Genomic DNA, 27,500 nt, shown 5'->3' on the forward strand with positions numbered 1-27,500 from the left:
CATCTCAAGGCGTATGCATGGGTGATCACTCAGACCTCCATTCACCCATAAGGCGGCACCGCTAGAAAAGTACTATTTTCCTCAGTGTTTAAGTGATGATGCTAGAGCCTCATACAAGTAACCTGACCATACGTCTATGTGAAGTCGCATGAAAGGGGCCATTTTGTTATTTTAAACAGGGATTTGACTTTTATTCATTCGCCCCGGAATAAACTACTCATAACAAGAAGTGTACTTCTTCGCCTAGGTTTGAGAGTACTTTTGTTACCAAGCGAATTCATCCTTTATATTAAACGGACTATTATAAGCATGGCCATAAACATAAGCTGTTAAACTTTTACCTTCTTTCTTGCCTATGTTTGAATCACCTATATGTTTAAGCGACTTAGAATGCGTCCTAAGTTTAAAAGATATCCTCAGCTTGGTGTCATAACCAGCTGAAGTAAATTTTTCAAAACACTAAGTCAAATGCAGAGAATGTAAGCTGCCGGAACATTGCACTATGTCAAGTCGCGTACATTGTAGGAAATGCCGTCGAACGTCACAAGCACAATTGCATTCGCCGTGCCCGCCGCACATTTCACTCATTCAAAGGTCACTTTGCATGATCCACCGCTTCTCTATCGATCAAAACGGTCGGATAATCAATATAATGCAGAAAAAACTCGCACGTAAATCTCCTTTCCGCATGGTAGAGAAAATATAGAAAATGCTAGTTCAAGCCAAATTATACTTGAACCGATAAAGACCCCTAGTGAATAAGGTTCCTCGTGATGGTCACTGTAAACAACTAGGTAATCCTTACCTGCAGGGTGTCCAGGTTAAGGGATACTGTTCAACGTGTAGTGCGGAGATGACGTCATCACGATTGAAATAGAGTTGCAGGCGATCCTGGTCGACGCATTGAGGAGCAGCAAGCTTCTCCTCCTGTTCGAAAATGGGAAGCAAGATTGCTGCACCATTCGGAATCATTGGTTACGCCTGTGTTCGTAAATTTTCTTGCATTTAGCGGATAACTAGATTTTCATTGCATTGAGCGGGCGATACGAGTAAGTTGAAATAAAGGAAATGAATTAAAAAAACATCGCAATTCACAGCGAATCCATGTGGAATACAGACAAAATAATTATGCATCGTGCAGGAGAATGGTGATGTCGCAAAAACTCACTCCCCCCCCCCCCCCCTTCCCCCCAAGAAAGGGAAAAAAAGAAAGAAGAATCAAACTTGTGAATAAACGCCCAGATATATTTAGCTAAACAAATAATTCGAGCATAAATTCAGAGATACGATAGGCACAAGTAACAGTTTACGAATACAGAACTGATTTACCAGACTGCCTTATCTACAGAGTGTTTGATATAGCTTAGTTTAGCGACAGATTAGCTTTTTCTGCATTTTCAGTAACAATTGATGTTAATGTTTTCTTGGCTGCAGGTGCGATTTGCTTTGTTTTAAACATTCTGGAAACTGCTCCACCACAGCGACAAGTTAACAAAATTTTAAAATAATAGTTATTTGCCCATTCCTAGGACCTAATCAAGCACCAAGCAACCATAAACGTTTAACTACCACGGCCACTATTTGAAAAATAGTTGAGTTCGTCTTTTGAGTGCAAAATATCAACCTGCACTGCCTTCTGTGTGAGAGTGAGAGCTTATATAATCATTACTATAACGCTTTCGTGACGGCGCATGCGATGAAGGGGAATTTGTACCGTGAAGGGTATCCTTATCATTTTGCTCAGAAGTTTCAAGCTGGCGTACTGGCGGGTGGTCTTCGGGTAGCGGGCTGCAAGGGTGAATGAATCGTCGTAGCTGCAAGGATCGTAGAGATTGTAGACGTTGAGACCACTGCTGTAGACGATCATGTTGATTTTGTTAACCTGCGAACATAAAAAAAATGACACAGTACGTCGATGATTGTAGGCAAAAAACCTGGAAGGCCGCTGGGGCTGCTCACAATGCCGGGTTCAGAATCTTATCTGTATTCTGCGTCAATTCACTGGGCTCGCTCCTACCGAAGATAAACAGAATAAAGGTAATATAGCTGAAGTAAATCTAGAAACAGACGAAGTAGAAAAATGAGGGGTGGGAAACGATGTTATACGTATGAAGCAAACGTCGTAAACCCAATATGCGTAACAATATTTATTTTTTTAATTTTCAAAGGTGATCAGCGAGAAAAATATTAGCATAATCATTCCATGCATGAAAAAGAAATATTTACAAAGTAAAAAACAACTCATACACCTACTGGGATACCAACCCGAGACCTCTGTATCTCGCGTGCGGTGCTCTATACAAACTAGCTTTGTCAGCGACTGTTTAGCCTTATATTTCCTGGTGTAGTTATATCGCGCGTCTCCTAACCTGCGCAGCTCACCAGCAGCAACCTTGTCAGTAGCGGCGGACATAGAATTCCCTGTTTTCAGGAACCGTTGCCTATATCAACCATCTCTGTTTCTTAAACTAACCTATTACAGTTTTAAGTAAGCTCCGAGACCGCTAAATGACGCTTTTCTTTGCGGTTTAGTATAAGGTCAATTAATTCATCTTTCAGTGTCGCTGCTGGTCCACAAACTCAGAATTAATTACGAATAGTATTGATAAGGGTGAAGTTTATGCCTTCAGATTAATTGGTGTTGTCAGCAATAGTTTTCACCAGGAGGAGTAAGAAATACCAGGAAGTTGTCTGCATCAAGAAACCGAGCTACGGAGTGTAACACACGAGACAAGTTTCTTCTGTCCTCCACACTGTAGCAACAGATACCATTAACCATGTCCTCTTCTAGTGAACTGTCCACTGAGCTTCCACTTCTGATTAACTTTTCCAGACCTTAGCATTCTTTCTACGCATTTATCAAATCGCTGGTAGTCTAACATACTTTGTATTTTTCTAACTGCCTATTTATACTTTGTATATTATTGTTTCAGACAAACGGAACTTATTTCATATGTTGACACTGTCTCCACGTGTCTTGGTCGCAGCTTTCAACGTTCTGTTGACTCCCTACCGTAGAGGCTGTTCGCTTATTCTACCGCCAAATACTTGCAGTGTCCACCGCGATTTACCTGCAACGTGCGGGAATATTTGGGATGCGAACGTATTTTGTTTCCTTTCTTTATTATCCTTACGCAGGGATCGATATATTCTTCTTAAAGCTATTTCAATGTCAGCAAATGCGCTATGAAATATATTTCGAAGCACTACGATCATTGAAAACATGAGCAGGGAAATACCGGAGTAATGCAAGATGGGTTAGTGTTGTAAAATCCAAAGTCGCAGGTCTCTTCGGAAATGCTTCCGTTGCAGCAATTTGTAGTCGCCTCCTTCCAGAGGCTGAAAAAAAAAAAACATTCCTCACTTTCATATTCAAAAACGACAGTTTACGCTTACAGCCTACAGCCCCGCCTGGGTGGCGCAGTGGTTACGGCGCTCGATTACTGTTCCCAAGGATGCGGATCGAATCCCAACCTAGGCGGCCGCTTTTCGGTGGAGGCGAAAACCAAGGCGCCCATGTGCTGTGCGATGTCAGTGCACGTTAAAGAACCCCAGGTGGTCGAAATTGCCGGAGGCCTCCACTACAGCGTCTCTCATAGCCTGAGTCGCTTTGGGAAGTTAAACCCCAAAACCCAACCCAACCCAGCTTGCAGCCTACAAATGAATGTCACAAACGGCACTCACCAATCGACTTTACCCTTTACCGAATGTCATTTTAAGTTTGCAGGGCAGTTTCTTGCCGAATCAGATATAGACACGTGTATTTCTGTTTATTTGTTTGAACTACATCCAGTACAAGATGCATAAGTGCACGCAGTATTTCTAATGGACGCCGGCAACTACGATGAACTATGGGCTTAAAATGTGGGCGCAAAATAGCGTGTAATTTCCGGCCTTCAGAAAAAACGCCCAACATTCTGATTAGACTTAAGACACAGCTGACGCACGTGATCAGAACTGCAAATAGGCCTGCCGTTTCGTGAATTTTTTTTTAGCTTCACGTATCCCAGCCTGGCACCGCAAATGGGCTTCTCTTACTTGGCGCCCCCTAATGTAGACGTTAATAACACCGCATTAACGAGACAATGCATTGTCTTTAACGCACTTTTGAGTTTGTAATAGAGAGGGAGGCGTGACGCTGTGCTTGCAAGCAAAAAAGTTTTCCTCGAGTGCGCAGTGCGCTAGAGTATAGTGTATGCATTGTACTGCATTCTCCTCAGCGACCACGACTTTCCTGCATTCGATGCTTACCTGTGACTGACAAGGCCATGGTAGTAGGCAAAAAAGATGATAGAGTTTCCAAGAAGCTGCACATCCATCGCTCCATTTCCAACTGCATATCCCTGAGGGAACGAAGGCAGTGTTTGTTGTGCAGGTGTCTCTTGACTAACAATTGATCACCCTTAATGTGCTCATTACATGCTATAGTCTTAAAGTTAGCTGTTTTGGTACATAAACGATGGCGCGAATAGTGGACATTTGGTTCAGATTTTGCGAAATCACTGTGCACGCGGTTGAAGAACTCAAATGTTGTACAGAGAGCGCAGTCTCACGCTAAACACTATTAGTGCATTTCAGCCTCACACTTTCTTCTCAACTAAGGTTAAACATTCAAACTATTCATCTTTGACCGAAAACTATCTCGCATATGAAAATACTTACCTTGTGTGCTTCATTTGTACCTGAGAGTTTATTTTTATTTTTATTTTCAACATACAGCTAACTCCATAGAAATTGTTAAACAGTGTGATGATAGACACTTACACCTGGTTATAGCTTCATCTGTGCCTATTGTTTCCGAGCTGTTAAAAAAAATACTAAAAGGAAGCAGCGCATATGTTGTGACACAAAAATTATCGACAATGAATATAAGAAACAACTTCTGTCATCACCATCACAAATACATATGACGACAATGCACAGCAATTATAAAAACGCGGCTCCTCCACGGGCTCCCTTCAGGGCCACGCAATCTTTCATATTTCAAATTGCCAGCGCTGCGAACCTAAGATACCACTTCTCTGACGCTTTGGGAAATTTAGGGATGTTTGGGAGCCCTTTTATACCGCTTATAAGCAAATGTGTTTAGTGGCGCACTGTTCATAAATGCTACATTATCTCTGACGCTATTAAAGTACGTGCAAGTCACTTACCTTGAGGTTGATTCCCTTAGGCTCTTGGATAAGTCGCTGTACAAGTAGCGGTACGTAGACTCCGGCGTAACTTTCGCCCATTATATAAAAGTCGTTTTGCCTGAAGTGCTCAAAGTAGTCGAAGAACTTGAGCACAGCCAGGTAGTTATCGTCAGTCGTTTTTGTGTCGTCTGTAGCGTAGTTGCCAGAGAGGTCGTAAGAGAAACCGACGCCCACGGGTGATTCTAGAAAAATGATGTTTGCGACCTAGAAATAGAAATAAAAGAGCAAAGCAGCAGCATTTTTTGTTGAATAGAGGGGTTAACCAGGGCAGGAAGATTAACAAAGCAACACCCGTTTGGCTACTACTCAGCAAATGCAAAGGCAGAGACGGAGGGATGTTGAGTTCGTTGTGTTGCAGAAAGGGAGCGTGTAGTAGTTATTCATTAGTTGCCAAAACAAATGATGCCATAGGTGTGCCTGCGAAATCCTGTTGCTCGCGAGTATGTAAATAGTACCTTGATGACTTTATCTGCTAATGAACATGGTCGCCATGGTCGTGGAATAGGAACAGAACAGAGCAGACCAGCCACTGGAACACACTTTCATAGTGAATCAGAGGCAGTGACACATTATACGGACGATATCTTTCCGTTGTGTTCAGTGTCCGCATGTTGAATAACCACTCATCCAGATCAGATAAGAATGTGGTCATTTGTCAAGGCTTGGTAATTTGTTCGCTTACCTTTAGCCCCACGCCCTTTGTAAAATTGACTGCGTCTTAATACAACACATTTGTGAAATCTAAAGAAGATGCCAAGGTAGTACACTGCGATGTTTCCAGCCAGGTAGAAAACCTCGTCGTAGCGGTAAATTTGTCAGCACCGAGTGTCTCTATTTTATGAGATCCCCCTTGGTTCCCAACATAATCTTTATAAGCGAAGGAACTGCCCACCAAGGAAAACTCTTTTTTTTTTTCCTAAACGTTACTGATTTCTGGATGCAGCTGCGACTAAGTCACCTGAGCAAGGATTGGTATAAAAAGTCTGTACTTGTAACGGTAACGATAGTAAGAAGATTATTTAGCCGCAGTTAAGAGAGAGGGCCTGTTCCACACAACCACACGTAGCAAATGCTAACTGCAGTAAGGAACACGGGGAGGGTTTTTAAATCGTCATTTCAGATAGATTATCGCGTTTTGATAACAAAACAGTTTCCCTGAAAATGAAGCTTTTGTGAACTAGAAGAGGACACTGATATATAAAACTCACCTCCAGTGGCCAACTTCACACGAAAAAATGATACAATGTGCACACCGTGCCGTCAATGCCTGGTTAATTAGCCCAGTGCGGAACAAGCATATCGAGCAGGGGCAGTTAGGACAGAAGGAATTACGGAGGTAATAATTGAAGTATAAACACGGAGTATGGGTAACGGTGCTTAGCTGCAAGGACCATAGGAGTAATACTTACACCCTGCTTTGCGATGTATGATGTGAGTAAAGTGCCTGCAGTGAGTGCCGGATCTTTTGGTTTGTGTATTTCAGAATTTTGGAGCAGTGTCTCGGCCGCCATAGATAGGAAAAGTCATGGCAGCGTCCGCCCACTGATTTCGCAGGCAGGCCCCTCCGATTACCGGTAATCCCTTCAGGATGTTTTGTATTTAAAATTGACCTAATAAAACAATAAATTATTCATTTGTTTAAATTAAAACAAGCATCAGTGCATCACTAAGTGAAGAAAAATTAGGTTTTACTGAAGACAAAAGTGAGTACACTATTCCGCGAGGTCCCTTCAAGAGCCTTCGTGTTGCAAGCATTAAATTACGCTGACACCAATACACATTATCCTAAAAATGTTTAGACATGTAATTTTTGGTTGAGTGATTTATTTATAAATCGTGCGTAAGGCATTCATATACACGGATCACCATGAGGTGTTTGTCTACGACCGTTAGATAATTTATAACCGAATTTCTTCGGTCACGTGTCTTGGTTCTAGTTTCAACAGCCGAACGATGCTAACGCTTCACAGTTGCACACAAGTCACTTGATCAAATATTTATGGCAAACCCACAAGGAGGAGTAGATTTCTAATAAGGGAGGATGTCAATGATTAATTACTCCCTAATTACAAGTCACATTACAGTTGAAAATAATTGCAGTATCATTTCTACTTATACTTTGTAATTCCGGCTCGTGAAACAGGCTATCTTTGGAGTTATAGTGAATCCAAACGACAAAAAAAGCGCGCAGTTTTTTGCATCTTTCATGTGACGCATGCGGTATATTCTACTTTGACGTCGAAGCCGATACCGGAAGTGTGGGAGAAAATTAAGTTATAGGTTATTTAGCTGTCGTAGCAGCGTAATTCCGTCTCCTCATCGGTAGGGTCCCGCAATTTCTTTTTCTCCTCACTAATTGCCTCAGAGCGGGTTAAACGGCGATTGTTACCGAGAGGTGTCTCTGAACGCAACCTAAAAGTAACATACACTCAGTGAAGCAGGAAATGATTACGGTGAAGCTAATCGAATAGTGTTACCGTTGTCATGCCGTTGCCTCGTGGTTCGGTTCAACCTTGAGGAGAACAGCCCCCCGGAATGATCTTGGTGGCTTATTTTAAGTTACGTTTAAAAAAAATCAGAAAGGAATTACACGTACAATATGCGAACAGATGTTTTATTCGCTCAGTGCTCAAGTATGCAGTATCAGTCCATTGCGTCATTGCAGCAAAGAGTACAGCAGGCTTTAAATGCGCTCTTATTATTTTTACAATATCTCCGCTATATGTCGCCTGGTTACACTGCTCAGAGGACTCTACCATCGAGAGAACGGAATCTCGCGTCGTAGCACGATACCACGGGGTCATCCATGTACACTATTTTCTTGCGCATTCATAACAAGAAGATAACACGTAACCAGAATCTCGTTTCTATACTCATTTAGTCCTTTATCACTAACGTCTTAATAGAGACGTTTCATATGAAATAATCGGCGCCACTCTGACCCACCTTGTTCCAGCTGTAAGGGTTGGTGGTCATGTTGATGCCCTGGTATCCAACTCTGAAGGCTCCCTGCTCTGCGACAGCAGCAATCAACGAGCTGCAGCCTGGTCCTCCGCTAAGCCACAGTATGACTGGGTCATCCGAGGGAGATCGTTGGCTCTCCATGAGCCTTTGAAAGGAGACAAAAGAGGCTTTGAATGCTCCAAACTTTTCCCACGTTATAAAATTTCGTGCACTACAGAATGGTTTGCAGAGTTTAAATAAGAAGTGGGAGAATCTGATAAGCTTACTCGAGAACCTAGACTGGCTAGCATAAAAACTTGTGCCCTGACCCTCTCCTGCTGCAGTCCACTGAATAATTCCTTCCGGTTCGAAGCGAACTTATCTTTTCTTTCTGACAGTGAACGGTAGTATTTTTTCTTGTACATCGGGTGCATTTCTTTTTCATCCCCACAACATACGTAGGACAAGCAGCCTATGTGTTCGCACAATTATTTAGCGCTGAGGCTACTTTCAGGAGCGCAAGTAATTGAGTTCAACAAGCTTCATTCACTTTACAGCAGCGTTTAAAGTATAGACACAATTACGCACAAGTGTGCGCGTTGTCAAAAGTGCACGAATATTATAAACCTCTTAAATGTGAGAGGAGTTCTCATCCAAAGCCAAGAGCTCCAAGGGGGCTAAACAGCTTCCCAACATGCCCCCCCCCCCTTTTTTTTTTCTTTTTGTTCCTTTGGCTATTTGCTTTTAACAAAGTTTAACAAAGGCTATTCCTTTTCCTTGCGTTAGCTTAGAGCTTCGGGCACTTTCCGGGCCGTTTCCGGTGTGAGAACGACCCATTTGCAGAGAGGCAAGATAAAAATGATATTTTCTTGATAATGCGTAAATCCAAAAGAAATTCAGTTAAACAATTTCTGCATTACATGGCGCATACCAGAAATGAAGGAATTTGCCGTTTTCGATGTCAAGGAATCCCGAGTAGTGCTTGAAGTTGATCGGTTCCTGCAATCCAGGCAGCGTGGTAACTTCCCACTGAGACGGATCATAGTAGGCGGCAGCAAACAGAGGCAGAGCCCAGGATGCGAAAAGAACCTTGGCTATCATGTTTGCCATGATGGTCTCCCTGCAAACAGCCAGCAGTTGAGGGATACTGCGTGTTCTTCTCCTCAGAGCATAGCTGCAATAATATTAATTAGCTTGCCTAGCACATGTGCCCGATAACCAGTGCCACTAGCACGTGCAAGGTGTTAGCGGTGTGTGTCTGGCTCTGATTGCAAGGCTAGTATCCACTTACGTTGAGATGTCGTCAATGCTGATGGCATGTACTGATTTCTGATGACAAGTACTCAGTGCTGTAGGTGTCATTTCACATCACATCAATCTACTGTTTTTTGCAGAAATACCTCTTTCTAGGTGTTACATGAACAGTCAGATCGGCAAGAGAGAGAGTGAACTTTAATTGTTTAACGGAATAGCGTGGGTGGTTTCCTCAGTCCAGGATACCATTGGCCTGGGCTGTCTCCCGGGCCCTGGTGAGCAGGCTGCGCTGCTCAGAGAGACCCTTGTGGGCCAGCTCTGCCTCCCACTCCGCTTGACTGAGTGCTCGAGTTTTATGTTTCTCTAATTGCTGTTTGCAGTTTCATATCATGTGAAGGATGTCCGAGACTTCACCGCATGCAGTGCATGTGTTATTTTTGAATTTTTTCGGGCCAGATTTTGTGGTACTTTGCTAGGTTTGGGAATGTCCTAGCCTGTATGTTCCTCCAGGTGTCTGCCTGGAGATGCAAATGACCTCCTGTCTGCTGAGGTCTTTGTACGGTTCTGCGTATCGTTTTCTTTCTAATTTGAAGTATTGCATTAGTTCCCCGTATGTGAGAGGGGTTGAAGGCTCTGGGGCAGCTGGCGCAGGTGCCCGGAAAGTATGCCCTCGGGCTCTCCTATCGGCAGCCTCGTTGCCGTCGATTCCTTCGTGTGCCGGTATCCACATGATTGTGTGCTTCATGTTGCCCGTCTTTTTTTCCTGCTCCATCGGCAAAATACCAAAAATTGACGCGGTCAAGAAGTTCGATCTTATGTTCGCGGCAAATTTGCCATAAGAGCGCTGTTCTAGTCAGTTTCTGCTTGGGGAAAAATGAGTTGTTAAAATATTTGGTGAAATATTATGGATACGTTAATTTTGAGAGCAGCTTTTTAGGTATTTTGGTTTCACGCAGAGACAAAATATTTTATCGAGGCGTGTGTTTATAAGTGAAAAGTTATAGCTTACTCTTTCTTTTCCCTCACACAACCATCCTTCACTTAACAGATCCTGTTAATGAGGCGAAATGATGGCACCGGCAAGTGCCGTCATTTCGCCTCGTCGACCTCGTCTCGAGTTGCACGTGGGCTACGCTTTTGCGTTTCTCTTCTGTGCCAAGATACTTTATCGCGATAAACCTTTAGGGGCACGTTAGCTCCGCCTATTGGTACATGACGTCACCGCTTTACTCCCAGGCAGTATAAACAAATCGACCAATATCGGGAGTTTGCTCGCTATGTCCGGCTTTACATAGAGTCGATACATTACCAGCGCATACCAATATTGGGCCGATGGTTTATGACATCTGGGATGGATCCCGTGTGCAGCTCTCCTAGCTGATTCACGTGCGCTTTTCTGTTCACCTAATAACTAATCCCTTTACCTGTGCCTGTCTCACGGAAACATAGATTATGCAGTCTTAAGTTATCGCTTTAGGTGAAAGGTCACCAAACATAGATACAGCGTTACTCATACTCAGAAACCAGCAGTCCGAATGTGCGTTCGTGGCCTACGGCTAGCGGTGTCTGCCTGGGGATGCAAATGTCCCATGCTTGATTCCCATCCCCAAAGAGCTGCCCGAGTTTACAGCTGCAACTCGCAGGCAGAGATAGCAATAGTCGATGCTACCTTTATGCATTCAGTTTGAGTCGCTTGCAAAATTCGACACGCCAGAGACATGCTAGGGATTTTTCGCTTTCGCATCCGAGCACACCAACGCCAGGTTTTCTGTTGAACTGTAGTATTGACATTAATGTTGACACTATTGCGACAATGTTAAAGTTATCAGTAATTATGCTTGACGTTAATATTCCTGCGATCGCGTCCATGTTACCGTGACAGAGTCAGAGGCTTCATTTTCCGGCCCATCTGGCGTCATCATTGCAAGCGAAACATCATGGGTATGGCTCTGGAAGGTGATAGCCAGTAGATGACATGTCTTGCACTGATTTGTCGTAGGATCGTCCAGCGTCATGCGACAATCTAGTATGGTCGATTTGGCAGAAACGTCTAACTCGGGCCTCTAAATTAATATATGAGGTCAAGGGCAATCGAACCCTCTAGGGCCCTCGTATTTCGAGTCAGACGTCCTTCCCTCAGGCCACGCAGGCTCTTTCTTACAGGTCGGTTAAGTGGAGCCTTATAGCTAAGTCGGATGATCTTTCACATGGTACGGTAGGTTACGACTGCATAAGCGTGTTTGGGATTGTAAAGGCATTAAATGACGGATTACTGATTAAGCGGGTGGAAAAGTATGCGTACGCGAGCGAGGATTCACAAAGGGAGCCGTGGATAAATGCTATATCGCTGTCGGGTCAAACCCTTAAAAAAGGAGTATGCCATCCCTCCTTTACGCACCAGCTTGCTCACGCTGAGAGCGAACCCTAACCCCTACCGTCATCACACCCTCCTCCTTCACTTTGCACGCTCCAGCCGCATGTCAATTCCTCCGCTTTTTATTCTCGTCCTCGCGTTGTACATTTCTTCACTCTCGCTATAATCTACGTTCAGGGCAGTCACATGTTGACTTCTCGTAGCACCACCCTCAGGTAGTGCATTCTTCTGCTCAAATCATAACAAAGCCCAGGTCACTAAGCCACCCTTTGCCTACCAGTCATGCTAGGTTCTGTTTCGCACTGCTATTACCTGCCATGGCTGGCAGGTGGTCGGTTACACCGACGACGCTAACGAAGCGCCGTCCAGAATCTGGAGCATAAGAGCAGAGTTCTAAAGCACTGTACCAGAATGTGGTTAATTTTGATGGCATTTGCCCCTAGTGGAGATACGCGCACTGTACTGGAGTCCGTACCCGGCACTGACCGCATGCATTCAGTACACCCTACACTAGTATGCATCTGGACTGGGCGTGTGGGTTGTTTCTTGCTAACCATATATAGGCAAGGAGGTTATTTCGCATTCATGGCTCAGCGCCAGCCTATGTCATGTCTTTTTTTTTTTAATGTTGGGCTCATCTCAGTGCACTCGCAGTGAAATGCATAACCTCCGGCACCCGCTTATTTATTTAACGCAGCGAGGGGTATCAGTGAAGCAGGCGCCATGTCTTTTCAACAAGAATCTGTTTTAAAGCTGTTATACCGAATAAATAGTGGTCGGCTGTCCCACAGTGCTCTTCAAGTGAGTCACGTGACCTCCCCTCTCTCAACCCTACACGGTGGGTACTCCTATTCATTCGTGTCAAAGTTGGCTTCACGCGCTCGGTCACCGTAGTGCACCATATAAGACTAAGTAGGGCTCAGCTCTCATCACAACAAAGCTCTATTGGCTGCTGTTGGCGTCACGTGCCTATAGGCGTAGCGGATGAGCCTTGCAGTGAGACTGTAAGAAACATAGTTGGGCAACGTCTCTTCCTGGATCGCTCGTGATATTATTCCCGCAGCAGCGATCAAATAAATGTTCTTCATGGTATCAGGCACTCCGAGTCGCGGCGATGCAGAAGACTTCAAAACTCAAGCACCGCTAAGCATAGTAAGCGCAGATCTTTCTGATGCTCCACGTGGAACGCAGCGCTAATATGCCGAAAGCTCCTTGTACTGGGACTACAATTTCATGGTATAGATTGTATCTGGGAGACGCATTTTCACTGATAGGAGGCAGTATATTCTCCCCCTGGAGGGTGCTCCAAAACCAAATCCGGAGGGGGCACAAACGAAGCGTCGATCGGCTCCGACCTTCTCTGCTTGTTGGAAGGTGAACTCTCAAAAAAGATAGGCAGCTCGTGCATTTTTCGCGTAGAAAGAAGCAGATTGCTATCGCAACAAAATATAAAGCGGTATGTTTGTTTTTTTTTTCGGGAACGTTTGAGATCTTGATTTCTTGAGTTTGTTCTGAAGGAAATTACGGACTGCGTGCATCATATAATAGAGCATAGCTCAAGATTGTGTTATAGTCTAGGGATTTATGAAAACGAGAGATTTCGAATGCAGGCCTGTGTACCTGCAAATGTAATCCGAGGTTAAATGTATGCGCAACACAACATTAGGGTCAATACATTTTTTCTGTGAACCTCTTATGGATATACGCCGTCAAATTTTCAAACCGAGAATCATATTGTGACCCATTAGGCTTCGAGTGATGTCCATGGATGCAACAAAATGTAGGTGTTCTGCCAAATTCATACCCATATATTTAAATATATTGCTGTAGAGTTTACTAAAGTATCACATGGGTCTCCAGAAAGAAATGTTTAAATTCTGCACTGTCCTGGCGTGAAACACCTGTTCTGACTATCAACTTCATGTACTACTGCCGTTTGTTTTTTTTGTTTTGTTTTTGTTTTTTGTTTTTTTTTTACAGCAAGCTATTGTTAACTCAGAAAAGGCAGCACGCTCATTTCATCAAATTGTAATTATTTGTGTCGAGAAATACTAGCGCTGATGCGAGCCACGATAAAATTCCTTTATATCTGTCACAAAATTAATGCTGGTACTTAGCGCGCAACTATTCAGTGGCTGGGATCTAAACGAACGTTGAATGCTGGAATCACAACTTACGTATTGTGTGAAGACCACCGCCCTATGAGAGTATAGGACGTCTTGCCTTCATTGCCTGAGCTGTACCCCTATCAGCGGTTAGCTTAGCGCTTCAAGCTGCGTTTGCAACAAACACAGTACAGATAGCAGCATGCTTGGAAGACATTCCGTTTCCGGTTTCACTGGGAGCAGCGATTATGATATCATAGACAGCTAGAGCTGCGCTGCTCGTGCTCAGCGCACTCGCTCGCACCGCGCAGCCTCGGCCGCTGACCACGCACTGGCAAGCGCGAAAGTTAATCCTCTCTAAACTTCGTTTTTCTGTAACATTGGGACCTTTTGCCACCCACAGCCGTGATCAGCCGCACGTGTTAGGCCGTAGAGTCGGGGTGAGATAATTCCTTACCTTTAGAATGAATAAGCTAATAGGAAGAAAGTAGATATTTATTTATTTATTTATTTATTTATTTATTTATTTATTTATTTATTTATTTATTTATTTATTTATTTATTTATTTATTTATTTATTTATTTATTTATTTATTTATTTATTTATTTATTTATTTATTTATTTATTTATTTATATAATAAATCCTGCAGGCACGCCATGCCTAAGCAGCAGAGGAGGGTTTAATAACAACCTTGCCTAAATATGAAAAGTGGTATAAGATCAATAATATCTGACATTCCACGAGACACTGCAATCTGTGAGACACACAAATAATTGAACTATGGATAAATTTCCATTATTATGAAGGCCGCCTTAGTTAGCAGGTTCAGTTGCATTAACTCCTTCATAATTAATTGCTTTTTTTTTTACCAGCGCTGATGTTCCAGTTTATAGGCCTTTTCTTAAATTGCTTGTAGTGAGTGGAGAAAAATGAGGCGTCAAATCTTATGCAGAGATCATACGTCCAATCGGAAGCGCGTTCTAGGAGAATTGAAAAGTGAACAGACATGGCAGCAAAAGGATACTGGGAGGAGGTCAGCAAAATGACTGGGGTCAGGGCTGTTCACGCAGAAACCTTCAACGCTGTCAAAGTGAATGGCAGATATCCTATTTACTATATTTAATCTGCCATTGCAACTCAGGGCTTAGCGTACTCTGCTACTGATCTGGAATATTCTGGTTCCAACCCCGCCGCGGTGACTGCGTCTGGTTGAAGGAGAAAGTTGCCATATGCTGTATTATGTGAGTGCATGTAAAATTACCACATCTTGTTTAAAATAATCCGCTGCTCAACACGATGGTTTGGTTTGGTTTGGTTTGTGGGGTTTAACGTCCCAAAGCGACTCAGGCTATGAGAGACGCCGTAGTGGAGGACTCCGGAAATTTCGCTCACCTTGTGTTCTTTAACGTGCACTGACATCGCGCAGCACACGGGCGCCTTGCTTTTCGCCTCCATCGAAAAGCTGCCGCCGAGGCCGGAACACGATGACGTCACTCGTAAATCGGCTCGCATCGAAAAAGAAAATTCCGCATGCCATATGGCACACACATTCTATATTTCTAAATTTTGAAACGAAACTAAACGAAAGCTTTCAAAAAAGCAGTAACTTTCGAAGAATTGCGTGTTATGATTATGCATTAATATCCCTGTGATGTCATTTTGTCATTTTGTTTTCTTTTTGCGTACTTTGTTCGTATTCCTTGCCTTCTCACATAATGTTGTGAGATTTATAAATGCGTTCGTATAAAAACTCATGCTTCTTTAGCACACCGGCATTGATCCATTGTATGCTGGGAAGTCAAAGCTTCTCAAGCTGTTCTTACAGCTTTTTGCCTGGCTTCCTGCCAACATTTCTATGCTGGGGGATAAAATTTTAAATTCGGTATGCCCTCACAGAGTACAAATAGAAGCTCGCGGTGGGTTCCCTGACTGTGTGTGTGTGTGTGTGTCATAAATGTATTTAGTTTGTAGAGATGATGAGCAGGGTATGGATTCGGCGATTAGTGTTTAAAATCCTGGAAGTGAGCAGTGCCCGTTTGGTAGCGAATACACCGGCCGGAGCGGCCGTGCAGAGGTGCACACGGACGACCCAGAGAAAATGACTGTTATTGCGAAAGCAGTAATACGACAGCCAAAGCGGGACCTCGGGTGGCCGCAGCTACGCCTCTTCACGGCGTAGCTGCGGTCTCATAAAAAAAAAAATTATTCTGCCATGACATTTGAATTCAAGTTACCCCTATACCACGGGAAGGAGCTGCCAACTCGGGTCGCTCCTTTCATACGGGAGAGGGATATCAGAATCAGCCTGCCAGAACCGTTTGCATTCTAGTTACCCCTACGACACGTAGGCATGTCCATACGGCTTGGTTGAAAGCGTGACTTTATATGTGGGCTGGTAGCTTACATTCTCGCGTCATACACTTAAAGGATGAGCTTAAGTGTCCCCAATAATGTAGCACCTTACACTGATAGGGCGTGATAGGGGAATAATGTAGCAGGCAAGAAGCTTCTGCCATTGATTTCGCAATTCAACTATGGCTAACCAGAGCTAAATCACAGGTAATTTTTTTTAATGTTCAAAAAGCCAGCAAAGCAGTGCTCTGAAAAGGGCATGGAATATTCTGAACTTCTTAAACAAATTTTTTTAAAGAAACCTGTTTTCATTTCAATCGTTGTCCAACTTTTATTCTCAGCCTATGATTTTACGTGGTTGCTCATAGTAAGATAATGCATAAATGGATATTCGTACAAGTTAAGAGCAGCGCATGCCTACCTGTATGTGTCTGTTCTTTCTGAAGCACTTTTTCAAACATACGAAATATTTGGCAACTGCGATGTGTTTACCGGTGAGCGTACACAATTTGAATCAATTACAGAAACAATAATATACTCCATAAGAGACCACGCATGAAGTCCAAATCTAGTTGCTATATTTTGATAGCTCCGTTGAAGTTTGAAAGATCATCATGTTGCCAAGTTACAGATAATTTCATTTAGTCCTATTTGTGCGTCTCATCCGTATGACGCGAAAGAAAGGTCGTATCTTTCAAACGAACCCAACAATATGGGCAATTTTTTTTTCAGTATTCTATTTTATATTTACTTCAAAAAATATCAGAAAATAAGAGACGACCAGTTTTCGAACGCCTGCTAGAAGCCACGCATTTGCGGCGCCTTTTTCTTTATACAACTGTTCACTCTCGTGCCAAACATTTTGACCCGAAATAGCTGTCTACTGAGAACTTGTTGCTACCAAAGCAAATATCCTAGCCCTATAAACAGGGCGTGCAAATGGCTTGACGTTAGAAGATATTAATGTTATCTTTATATTTTTCTGTATTGTTATGCTTTTAAAAAAAATGCTCGAGGTGATTGCCTGCCTGGAAAGGATGGGAGGATGGGAGTGCTTATCGGTTTGCATTCATACACAAGAATAAAAACTGCGCAAAGAGAACACTGCGTAGGCAGCTTGAATTGCCTATTTACGCCTCTTTTTTCGCATCGAATATGAAAGGCTATCTTTATTCTAATTATAAATTATGCCACGTAAAACGCTGGGGTAAATCTCTCCAGCACTCCCAGTGACCTTTCTAGAGTTTTCTTTTTGATCGTATTTGCCGCGTCTTGGTACGGTTCACACCTCCTTGTGCCTTTTGACCGTCAATCTCATTAGTAGTAGGTAGTCCTCCCGCGTCCAGTCTGACGGGCTGCCTCTGCTAGAGCGCGGCTCCCCTGCTGGGGGTTCGTGGCCGCTAAGCTTTCAGTCATCCATCACGCCTGGAGCCAATGTCCCCCACCCGCAGAGCCGTCTTCTCGGAATCTATAGTGGGGGCACCGGACGGCAGCATAGAACTCACTGCCGCATGGCCTCAGAACACTTCCCTAAGCTCAGTTTTCTGTCGCTTTTTTTTTTTTACCTTGAATTTGAGTGCTCATTAATAACAAAAAGAGGCGAACTCATCCACATCGTTTTGGTTTTTGAGTCGCATTTATGAACTAAAACTGAGGCCTGCCACAAATATGGCGTAGGTGAAATTATATAATCACTCTTTCAATCGCGTTCAATAGTCGTCATCAACAAATGAGATCTAATCATATCGTGAACTAAAATAATGGACGTGACTCTCTAATATGATAAAAAAGATGGGTGCACAACAGACATAAAGAAGAAAAAGGACGCAACATCTTTATGTGTTAAATTTTATTGGTTTTGTTTTGGGTTTTGCATTCGTACAACATTCCTCAAACAGAAGTAGTCGATGTTCTTAATGCAGAGAAAGCAGCCGGGTAGGAAGCCGTTAGAAGCGCGCGGAACTCCATTGTTGCATATTTACGTAGTTTTTGGGGATTCAAAAATAAAAACAATAAATGTTTGCCACAGTTCAACTGGTACTTTTAAATATTAATGGAGAAAATGCCACAATGCGCGATTTTAACTGCAGAATGAAATAATTCCTTTCCTTTGGAAACACTTTTTCCTAGCATACGTAAACAAGTATTGGCGATAATTCCTTATCGCACATATTTAACACTGTCTCATTGCCATCAGATCCATAATTACTGACAACACTATTGGCAGATTTATAGCTAGTAATATTATCGATGGTAACACGGATAATAATACTACCAATTGTCTATCGATAGCTGTTGATAGTTTTTATAGCATTGATAGTTTTAAATGTCTCGATAATATCGATATTTATTTTGCTATTAGTTTCGTATCACTAGTTCCAATGCCTGATGTCCTGCTTTCCTTACCACTTTCTTGCTGCGCACTTGAAAACACACAGGTAGGTAATCATTTCTTTCGGCTGCCATGTCTGCCAAACAAACCCTCGCGCATGGGGGCCTGTAAAGCGCTTTGACCCCGACTCTTTCCGCCTGCCTCATTTGAACACGGCGCGAAAGCTCGTCTCTAGGTCACCACATGGCGTCTCCGCCCTTGGAATAACCCACGTTCCCTCGGAGCAGAAGATTGCCGTCTTGTAGGGCGTTTTAATGGCAGCACTTACCGCAGTCTCAAATGCACCGACTGGCTTCTTTCTGCTGTTTCTAGCTTTAAATATATACTTCCGTCATTTATTAAATTATTGCACAAAATGAAGAAAGATCACTCTGTCTGCGGAGTAAAATAAATAATCAAATATAATTTGCCGCTTTTTTGTGTACTAACTTCAATGTTTTATATAAGTGGAGATTAACAGTCCGAAGCTGTGTGCATCGGGAGCGAATGCATCATGGGGCGTTTTGCATCTCGCGGTTCTTCCTCTTTCCACCTCTTTCCACCTCTTCCTGTTCCACCTCTTTCAAAGAGGTGGAACACCATACCGGCGGCTTGGTAGATTTGTCATATTCTAAAATTCACTCCAACACGAACACGACCCGCGACAGTATAGTCAGCAGACGAATGTCACTGTTACTGAGTGAGCATGCTAGTTCGAGTTTCACTTTCATTTTCAATGTTAAATCACCTCATATTAGCAAAAAAAAAAAAAATCAAAGTAATCTTTATTCATGGGGCACGATGTCACAGAAAGTGACCTCCGCATTGGCCAAAGCCATTAATTCGTATTCCACCAGCAACATTTGCATGTATTTTCTTCGACATGTAGATAATTTATCTCGTATAAAGTAAACGTTTAGCTGATAATTGCTGGTTCTGATCAATATACACTAAAGGCACTCAACGTTACCCCCTACTCTTTCCTTGGATTCGAAGATCCCTAAATTCTTTTGCGTACATATATCCTAAAAAGCTTTCTTATGCATCTCCTTTATTCTTCTCTGTTCCTACGCTATATGGTTATCAAACTCGCGCTTTTCCCCTATCTGCCATGCTTTGCAAGCAAATCAACATAATTACTCGATTATTATTATAAAACATCATTTTTGAGATTCGCATGTTTGGATGCTGCAAGAATAGAAATGTCTAGATTCATGTTGAAGCACTCATTTACCTCTTGTAGCGCAAGACAAAGCAACGCTCCTGACAGCCTCGTCTACCGTCGATCCATTTGAGAGTCAGGCTTCCCTTCACAGTTGCTGCTCTCGCCTGATTCTTTTCCACGCTATTACCATATACTAATTATACCATACCAATTAATAATACCAGACACTAATTATACCATATACTAACATATAATAAACGCTTCTATGAACCATTTGCTTTGAATGTGGCAATGCTTAATTCGTGTTTGGGTACATTCTGGCTTGACAAAACCGCAGAAATGTGTCTCGAGCCGATTTGCCCTTGTTACAACCCTTACAACCCATACAACCCTTAGGGCTCGCATTGGTTGTCAAAGCACTAAGGGACGGTACAACCAAAGCTGCCACTCAGGAAAGATAATTTTAATGTCTGTCATCACCAGCGTTATCACCGACCCCAAATTGCATCCATTTAGGACAACAATCTCCATTTGTCCCTCGTTTAACACACGTGGCCCTGCGGTAAAACCGGCTGTCTTACCGCCACAATCTTCTTACTCATAACAGACCCCAATAGTATATCCATCTCTCCGAATTCCCCCTCAATCAACCTATACAAGCCAAAGTGGCGGTGGTGGTGGTGGGTTTTAATGGCGCAATGGAGTCTGAGGCCAAAGAGTGCCAAACACAAGGTTACGCTTTAGTCATTTCATAAAAGATGAAAGCGCACAGGCACACATGCCCATAAACGCGCACGAAAATCAGTTCAAGACTGCAATTTCGGGTCAACACGCAAAATACGGCATCATGCAAAACAGATGGATGTTCTCGGGAAGGGGCAGGCAACGGCATCTCTTGCCATGAAGAAACTCCTATTTCACATTGCTGATGCGCCACAAGTGTTTATAGGCACAGAAATAGCGACAAATGAGCTTTTCAGACAGCCCTCGATGTCGAAGTGGATCGACGTTAAAACTTGGTCTACGGAGCTGTAGGGGACTTTCCAGTGGCGAAGACTGTAACGGAATCCTTGCATTGTTGCTTTGGGACGTGTGACGCGTGCCAGATAATGTGCTTACACAGCATCTTAAGCAAATTTCGCAGCGTTGGAGGAAAGTCGGCTGTCAATTTCACAAGAGGACATAGCTTCGAGCATTTCCTGAACTTTCCTGCCGTGGAGGAGAGTAGACAGTTTCAAACGTGTCTTCTATTCGACCGCAGTATTGTACGCGAAAATATGGTCTGATCACATCCCACGTCTTGTGCTGGATATCGGCATATCCGCCTTGGTCTTATTAAGCCTCTCTCTCAGCCCGTTTCTCGACTGGCGGTCAAATCAAATCAAATAAAAAACGGGCAGTAACTTTACAATGCTTCGTACCACGCTGTTGAAAAATTTCAGCCATCACTTGAGGATTGGAGGCAGTTCCTCTATCAGTAATAACATCGGTCGGGGCGCTGTGCCGAAGTACCATCTGTTGTGTAAAGAAATGGGCAATCTTAGACAATGTACCTCAAGGTGACGCTTTGGCCTCGGTGTAGCTAGTAAGATAGTCTGTGGCTACGATTATGCAGCAAAGATTACTACCGGACGACAAAAGGAAAGGACCGAGAATAGCCGTACCAACTTGATGGAACGGTACTCTCGGTTGTATACAGGGGTCTTGGGGAAGCCTGCAAGCTTGAATGGCGGCACCTTCTGATATTGCCGACAGCTCTGGAATGGGCAGCACAGCGTTTAACAACAGTGATACTGTTGGGTCAGTATAACTCATTTCGTATTCCTGAAAGCGTGCGAGAGTACCCCAAGGGGCCAGAAACGGGTTCGTCCTGGCGCGCAGACAGGGCGACCTTTCGTAAAGATGTGGGCTTGACACGATGGTAAGCTCTCGACTCAGATCTAGAGCTGCTCTTATACAGGACGCCTCTTTTCGTAAAAAAATTAAGTGAAGCTCTGAAAAGAGCGCTCAGGTAATGTGGCTGGCTGACCTTTAAATAGTTCATGAGAGCTCACAACTCTGCATCGGCACGTTGCTAATTGGGCAAGTCAGAGGAATCGACAACACCGAGCCACCTGCATGTGTCCGTCTGTATCAGGCGCAATACTAATTGCCGCAGTCGAGTCTTGAGGTGCTATTACAATACTGATTAAAACTTTACTTTCCCAGTCAAAAAAAAAAAAACTACAGAACTGTGTCAAAAATACAAAACATCCTGTAGTTCTGTCGTAACCATCAGATTTTTCTGTTGTTCTGTAATACTTTTCTGTAGTTCTGTAGATTTTCTGTAGTATAGTTCTGTTTTCTGTAGTTCTGTTGCACGTTGCTGTTGTAACTACAGAAATTTCTGATGTTACTACAGAATGTTCTGTTGTCACAACAGGTTTCCCGTCAAAAAGCGCACAGAAATTCTGTCGTAACATCAGAATATTTTCTTAAGCTTTTTTTCCGACTGGGATTCTTTAGCTTTTATTCGCGAGCGACAACGCGCTAGGCTTTCTTTGCTTCTTTGTGTGCATGGCTACTTACGACGAGGGTTGGCCAATCGCGGACGTAGAGTGGGGGGGGGGGGGGGGGGGCACCATCATATGCAGCACAAAACGCTGGGACTTTAACGTAGGTCTGTTGGACATCGCCGTCGCTTCCACTCCGTCGATGACGAATGACAAAATGCTGCTGGTTAATCGGCTTTGCTGCTCACCGCGTGTTTCCAGGAGGAAATTAGGGACCTATTTTGTAACAACTGGTGAATAAATTTAACACAGAGCACCTTAGTATTCGGCAAATATCTGATAACTGAGCCCTACAAATTAAATCCAAGAATTACAAAGCATGATCATCGACAAAGAGATAAACACTTCATAGTCTCAGTTGCTTTGGGACGGTAAACCCCATAAAAAATGTTAGATAAACACTGATTGACAATCTTCCGGGTCCTAGCGTGAAGTCGATGAACTGTAGCCATATATCCCTGAACACGTCGGGGATATGGGCAAAGAGCTGTCGCGACAGTAATGGACAAAGTGCCGCAGAAAGAGTGGAACAGTTATGCCAAGTATAGGGTACAGCAGCGAGTTGGGACCTGCGTTTCAAGTAGTGTGGACAGTGTACGTAATTTGTCATAATAGGCGCCACTTCAGTTCAGTCGTTCAGTCGTGTCCGACTCTTCGTGACCCTATGGACCATGTCACGCCACGCTTTCCGGTCTCTCACTATCTTCCTAACATCACATAACTACTTTGGTCATCTGATGAGAAGAGAGGAGTCGCTGGAGAAAGATTTGATGTTGGGAAAGGTTGAGGGTCGCCGGAGAAGGGGTAGGCAGCGAACGCGATGGTTAGATGGCATCCTCGAGGCGCCACTTACCTGACAGCAAGTACGGGCAGAGTGTTTTAGTATGTGGTGGATGCAATGTAATATGGTACAGAATCAATTTGCAAGTTTGTCCTGAAAGTAGATTCATGGCGAGTAAGATGCGGAGAGAGAGAGAGAGAGAAAGCTTTATATAATGCCAAAAAAATAATAATGTAAAGCTCCTGTGGTTAGGTCCTCATTCCAGGACTCCCGCGGCCTTTGCTGCCCGGCTGGCCCGTTCAATTAGCCAAAGCTGATCTTTCGACTCCTGACTGCACAGCCTCCCACTGCTCCGGCGTGGCGTTGTGAACTATGGGCACTGCATCTATTTTCTGGCAGGCCCATGTAATAGATAAATTGTCGGTTGGGGGAGGGGGGGGGGGGAGGGGGAATGTGGAGTAGGGAATGAAAGGAGGGGATGGTTGCGTTGTAGTTCCTTGGGTGTTGCGTTGTAGTTCCTTGGGGGATGGTTTCCTTGGGTGTTTTCAGCGCACAGCCCGCTTATCTTTGAGATCGTAATAATCCGACACAGGGTAAATGTTTCGAGCGAGGGCATGACCCCCATTCACTCCCTTCTATTCCCTGGTGATGGGAGACCGATTTCATAATCAATGAGTTTGACAAGTAAAATAGAACGCTGGGATTAATAAATGGTGCAACTAAGCATACTGGTTTAGTGGACGAATTAGTGTCAGCGACGGCAAAGCGACGAGGATGTCGACGCTCGCTGGCTTTGTAAGCACCAAACGCTGGCGCGGTTTTTGTGACGAGCTTTTGACTGCACTGCGAGATACATACCACCGTTGCGAGTCGGGGATGATACTGCTGGCATTTTTCTTCGTTTTGGCGACGCTGTAACTGCGACTCGACTATTCTTCGCGCATCATATATGGAACCTTCGATTGGCGCAATAAATTAGCAGTAGGTGTAGCTCTGACGGCGTTTTTGTTGCCGGTTAGAAACTCTTCCCCCCCCCCCCCCCTTTATTATTCCCGCATTTGCGACTGCGGGTTTCGATAGAAAACACACGCTCTTAAAGTACGAGAGGCCCACCCTTTGCTTTAGACGAGTGACCAGCAATGTAGGGCGGGACGTGGATACCATCAAAGGCGGGTCTCTGGAAGAGTGAAAGCAATAAACTTCCGATTCATCGAGGAGACCTCCTTACACCTTAAAAGGCGCAGCATCATCCTGTACAATTATTCTGCAGAAAACTGAACTACTTTGAACGGCCTTGCATGGGAACTCCGCTTTACGGTAAGTAGCGAGGCAGTGAAAGACATCCACTTAGGGAAAAATACTCACTACAGATGCGGACCACGAGGGGGGAAATAACTAGGTGAATAAAATTTGGATGGAGCTAATTTGGCAAGCACTCATATATTACGACTAGTAGCCCACTGATATCTATAAATAGGAAAATATACCACAGCTGTATCCTCGAAATGTGGAGGCCAGCGAACAGAGAGGAACTTTACTGACGCGCAACAAGCTATTCAAAGCGGAGGATAGGTCTCAAGCTAAAATACAGTAAGCATGCAGAGGAGGTCAAAGAGCGAATGGAGCTAACAACATTCTAGTGGAGACTAAAATGAAGCCATGGACATTGGCAGGGCAAGTAAGGAGAAGGCAAGATAAACGATGTCGCTAATACTGTCCGACTGCATTCCAAAGTACAGCAGAAGAAGCAGGGGAGCGAAGAAAGTTAGATGGGCGCGTTGAAACTAGAAAGACTGTGGGGATTATAGGGTTACACCTGATATAGGACAAGGTTGTTTGGAGAGTTGTGGTACAGGCATTTGTAGCGAAGTGCGTGTAGTGGAGCCGGTGATGAATGCATCATCATCGGCCTAGAGCCCAAGTGTTGCAGCGCTTGTGCTTTAATGATCTCGATGTGTATCTAAGCATTGCTCCTTACACAATGATGGTAAATCACGCCAAGCTCTCGCACTGCCGACCAAGCACCACGGAATTGGGCGCGCCCCTCAAGGACTACAGGATAGAACATGTTCCCCTTCACACCGCTCGCTCGCATCCACCACCAGGCCACAAATACGCTTTAGTTGACGTATTCGTTGCTCCGGTGTCAGCGAAGCACGTAGATAGCGAAGAAAATTTCGCATCTTACGTGGTTATCGTTCAGCTGCGTGTTCTGGCTGCATTCTGGCGCCGAGGCCGCAAGTGGTGGGTCTACACCGACAGCTAACAGCATTTCATGCGTAAAATAATAGTACTCATTAAGCATAAAACTTTTTAGCCTTCACTGAAAGCGTTCTGTCTCAGATTCTTTTCTTTTTTTTTTAGCCAAACGAAGTGTTCATTAAGGCCACGCTGATGGTCCATTGGAAGCTGCCATCCGGTAGACCAGTATCACCCTGGTATCCTTTCCGCACACAGGAGGCCGGTTGTATGGTTGTCATACATCGGTCAAGGTCAGCATCTGGCTTCGCCGAAGCCTCGCCTTGGAAAACCCGAATCAGCATACTAGAAAGAAAACAAGAAGATCGGCCCTAATGTCGAGAGAGAAAGAAAGATTGCAACAAACATAGACGTGTTCATAAAGGAACCATTCACGGTGGTTTTCGAAAGACACCAGATATTTGGGAATAGTGCTTGATGCTGTCCCAGCCTCACATGATTCATTAATTTACTTACGTCTGCCTTTTCCTTTCTGCGCCGCAATTCATCGCCTATTTTTCATCCCCGCAGCACACACCCCCCGGGCCGCCTTATTTGGATCTACACGACCGCTTCATCTGCGAAAGGACGGGGGTGAAAAATAAGCCTTTCCTGGCGATGTTCCGCATTTGCGAAGGCGACCCTGCTGGCAACATGATGCTAGGAGCTTGGCTGGTCCCTCGAAGCGCTGGAAACTAGAGCTACCCGTACCAGAATCGAGCGGACATAGATGAGTATTTGAACCGTCTGTCTTGCCCTTTCATTTAAGAATTCTTAGTCACCGAGCAAAAACAAATTGCCGAATTAATCATGCATTTCAGCTTGGAAATCTCCTATTCTCTGCGTTTCGGACATATCATACTTTTTCCAATAGCTTGTACGTTACGACCGGAAGCGTAAATTTCAAAGCAAGCTCGCACAGGCATTCTTTACTTATGCATACAGACCAAAATTTAAGGGTCGTGAAAGTTTAAAAAAAAACATGGTCTCACAATACATGGTGCCACATGTCCCAGACAGATCACAAGCACTGTTACTGACACCTTTAGTTTATTAACCATGTAAAGGGCATGTTCAAATGCGTTAAAGAGGCGTAAAGTTTGTATTTCTATATTTGCATGCCTTTTCGCTCACTTACTTCACACGTCACACTTCACACGTCACTTGCTTCACGCTTCACTTGACGGAAGAGTCATAATGGAACTAAATTGCAATCAATACGAACATTTGGCACCACCGTCGAAAGACAAGCAATTAAGACATTCAAGCGCTAGCCAGCGCATCCCGAAGATATGACGCATGTTGCGAAGAACGGAAATGTCCTTGGTGACCGAGGTGAAGGGCGCACGTGATGTCGCTTTTTGAATTTTGGTGTAAGCAAGTACGTGCGTCCCGTAGATTGATAATGAATTTCAAGGCGAGATATTTTCCGTGTTTCAAAACAAGTGGTCACGAGCAACGGCAGAAGATAATTTTATCTAGATCTTTGGAATTTAGACACGTGATGTATTTACGTCATAGGAGTCATGCGAGTATCGAGGAATGGAACCAGTCACACAGAAAATAATATCGGATGCACGTCGAGCGAGTGCTTAGAAAAGCAAATGAAGAATAAAGAAGGTTGGTTTGTCGGGTTTAAGGTCCCAAAGTGACTCATGCTACGAGGGACGATCAATAAAGAGGGTATTGCTCTGTTCTATGACACTGGCCCATAACCTGACGTTTGCTCTGTAGCTGTCAGCAAGTGCAGAACTGCTAACGGAACTCCAAGTTGCGTGTTTGGAACAGACTGCGAAATAACAGTTCTTCGATTTGTTTTACTATTTCGGCCTCGTGAATGCAGATTTTTATTTATTCCGCGGATTAGCGTTTTTGATTCGCTCAGGGAACACAAGCAGTTCTTGAAAAAGGTCTACATGCTAGAGAATTAATTCAATACTTTTTCCTGAATCGTACTTTGAAAGGTTACGTATACTTGCGCGAAGAAGACGGGACACAAAGAGGCACACATACGACATGTACGGAGCTCAACGTTCAGCCTTTGTCATAAGTACAGAGTCCGAGGGGTCTGCTTCTGAGCCGTGTAGTGGCGCTGGTTTAGTATAAATGGAAGTACTTCCCATTGGAGAGGGTGGGGCAAAAAATCTTCTTGTCATCAAGAAATTCGG

At 43.9% G+C, this 27,500-nt stretch overlaps 1 protein-coding gene across 1 annotated transcript in view; it reads right to left on the minus strand.

Moving 5' to 3' along the window:
* LOC146181943 (lysosomal protective protein-like) overlaps window positions 1-14,020 on the minus strand; it is a 33,379-nt gene extending 19,359 nt beyond the window's left edge. The window contains exons 1-8 of the mRNA XM_084576938.1: window positions 13,944-14,020; window positions 9,070-9,258; window positions 8,142-8,304; window positions 5,154-5,399; window positions 4,252-4,343; window positions 3,240-3,339; window positions 1,715-1,882; window positions 806-927 (exon numbers count right to left, since the gene is read on the minus strand). Of these exons, the coding sequence (XP_084433064.1) occupies window positions 806-927; window positions 1,715-1,882; window positions 3,240-3,339; window positions 4,252-4,343; window positions 5,154-5,399; window positions 8,142-8,304; window positions 9,070-9,248 (1,070 nt within the window). The 5' untranslated portion in view covers window positions 9,249-9,258; window positions 13,944-14,020. The remainder of the gene's footprint in view (window positions 1-805; window positions 928-1,714; window positions 1,883-3,239; window positions 3,340-4,251; window positions 4,344-5,153; window positions 5,400-8,141; window positions 8,305-9,069; window positions 9,259-13,943) is intronic.
* Window positions 14,021-27,500: the final 13,480 nt, after the last annotated feature.

The sequence above is a fragment of the Amblyomma maculatum genome, chromosome 8 (assembly GCF_055883805.1).
Source record: "Amblyomma maculatum isolate TAMU_Amacu chromosome 8, ASM5588380v1, whole genome shotgun sequence".
Lineage (NCBI taxonomy): Eukaryota > Metazoa > Arthropoda > Arachnida > Ixodida > Ixodidae > Amblyomma > Amblyomma maculatum.